Below are 1,630 nucleotides of genomic sequence, written 5' to 3' on the forward strand. Positions count from 1 at the left end.
ACAAAAACAACAACAACACCAACACACAACACCAGCTGCAACAGCAGCAGCAGGCAGCAGCATCAACAACAACATCTTCTTTCACCAACAACTTCTTACAACAGCAACCAACAGCAGCGGTGGGCAACAAGCGGCTTGTTACAACAACAACCAACAACCAACAACCAACAATCAACAACAACAACAACAACCAACAAACAACAACAACAACTTCAACAAACAACAACAACAACAACAACAACTTCAACAACAACAACAACAACAACAACAACAACAACAACAACAACAACAACGAGTACAACAACAACGAGTACAACAACAACAACGATGGCTGCCGCACCAGTTCTGCATGGCGGCCAAGTCTGCACCGCAGCACGGGCTGAGTTTTGTAAGCGAGTTGCAGACGGATGTGGCGTTGATGGTGCCGTTGTCCTCATCAGTGCATCGTGCACACGCGCACGTGAATCTGAGGGGCAGAGCAGGTAAGGAAGCGGGTTAAGGAAGGACATTTGGCGAGCAAGAGAGCATGGAATAACACAGCATAAGAATGATGTGTGCCTGATGCTGCCTGTGTCTGTTTGCGTGCCGCACTTGCAGGAACAAGATACCCGTTCCACCCACCCGCACACACACACACACACACACACACACACACACACAGAGGGAGGACGCACTCGTAGTTGGTGCGAAGGAGAGCACGGCGTTGGTCTGCAGGCAGCATGATCTGTGGCACCCCCAAGTATGAGATGCACACCTCCTCTCCGGCAGCAATCGGCCGCGTTGCCTTAACCTCGAAGAAGTTCTAAACAAGGCAGCCAGCCAGTCAGCAAGTGAAACATGCCACGTGACGGAGAACGCACACGGTGAGGATGCCATGTTGGCGACTGGCATGCAGCCAAACAAGTGTTCATGCGCCACATGGACATTGCAGTGGACTTACAACGCCGTCATGAGCGGTGAGGCACATGCCTTCCGCGTTGGGGGTGCATGAGTGATTAAACTTGCTGGCAGCAGGGAAGAAGCCTATCCGAGGTGTGCAAGGAACGTGGGCATGGCATTGGCAAGGCGTTGAGCAGGCGGAAAACAAAATCATCGACTATGAAAGGTCGCACATCCACGACCGCAATTACAGGCACACACACACACACACACACACACACACACACACACACACACACACACACACACACACACACACACACACACACACACACACACACACACACACACGCAGAACCTTGGTCAAAGCAGTTCTGGTCTAGCTTCTTCTTGTAGAGGTCCACGTCAGGAACCCAAGCGAGCAGTGGGTCTGATGGGGCTGCTGCGTCCTCCGCTGGCTCCCGTCGCGGGCACACATCCTGAAACTCTTCCACCAGCTGCTGCGACTTTGTGCGCTGCTCCCTATCGTCCGACGCAAGCTGCATAGTTGCATGTTCGGAGATGAGCACGATACTGTGTGTGTGTCTGTGCTTGTGCTTGTCTGTGCGTATTTGTGTGCGTTACAACTGAGGATTGTGACTTACGGCTGCGCCGATGAAGCGGAGAAAGGCGATAGCGTCGTTGTTTTCCGTATTGAATCTCCATCCTTGTGCGAGGACCAGCGTCTCCCCAGTCTTTGCACGATAAAGGT

At 52.3% G+C, this 1,630-nt stretch overlaps 1 protein-coding gene across 1 annotated transcript in view; it reads right to left on the reverse strand.

Annotated features, from left to right (window-relative positions):
* The window catches only part of PTSG_06018 (uncharacterized protein), a 4,092-nt gene that overhangs the window by 1,992 nt on the left and 470 nt on the right, over positions 1-1,630 (reverse strand). Inside the window, exons 2-6 of the mRNA XM_004992853.1 lie at positions 1,524-1,613; positions 1,238-1,418; positions 941-1,023; positions 675-802; positions 341-466 (exon numbers count right to left, since the gene is read on the reverse strand). Of these exons, the coding sequence (XP_004992910.1) occupies positions 341-466; positions 675-802; positions 941-1,023; positions 1,238-1,418; positions 1,524-1,613 (608 nt within the window). The remainder of the gene's footprint in view (positions 1-340; positions 467-674; positions 803-940; positions 1,024-1,237; positions 1,419-1,523; positions 1,614-1,630) is intronic.

This window comes from Salpingoeca rosetta (genome assembly GCF_000188695.1).
Source record: "Salpingoeca rosetta unplaced genomic scaffold supercont1.15, whole genome shotgun sequence".
NCBI lineage: Eukaryota > Choanoflagellata > Craspedida > Salpingoecidae > Salpingoeca > Salpingoeca rosetta.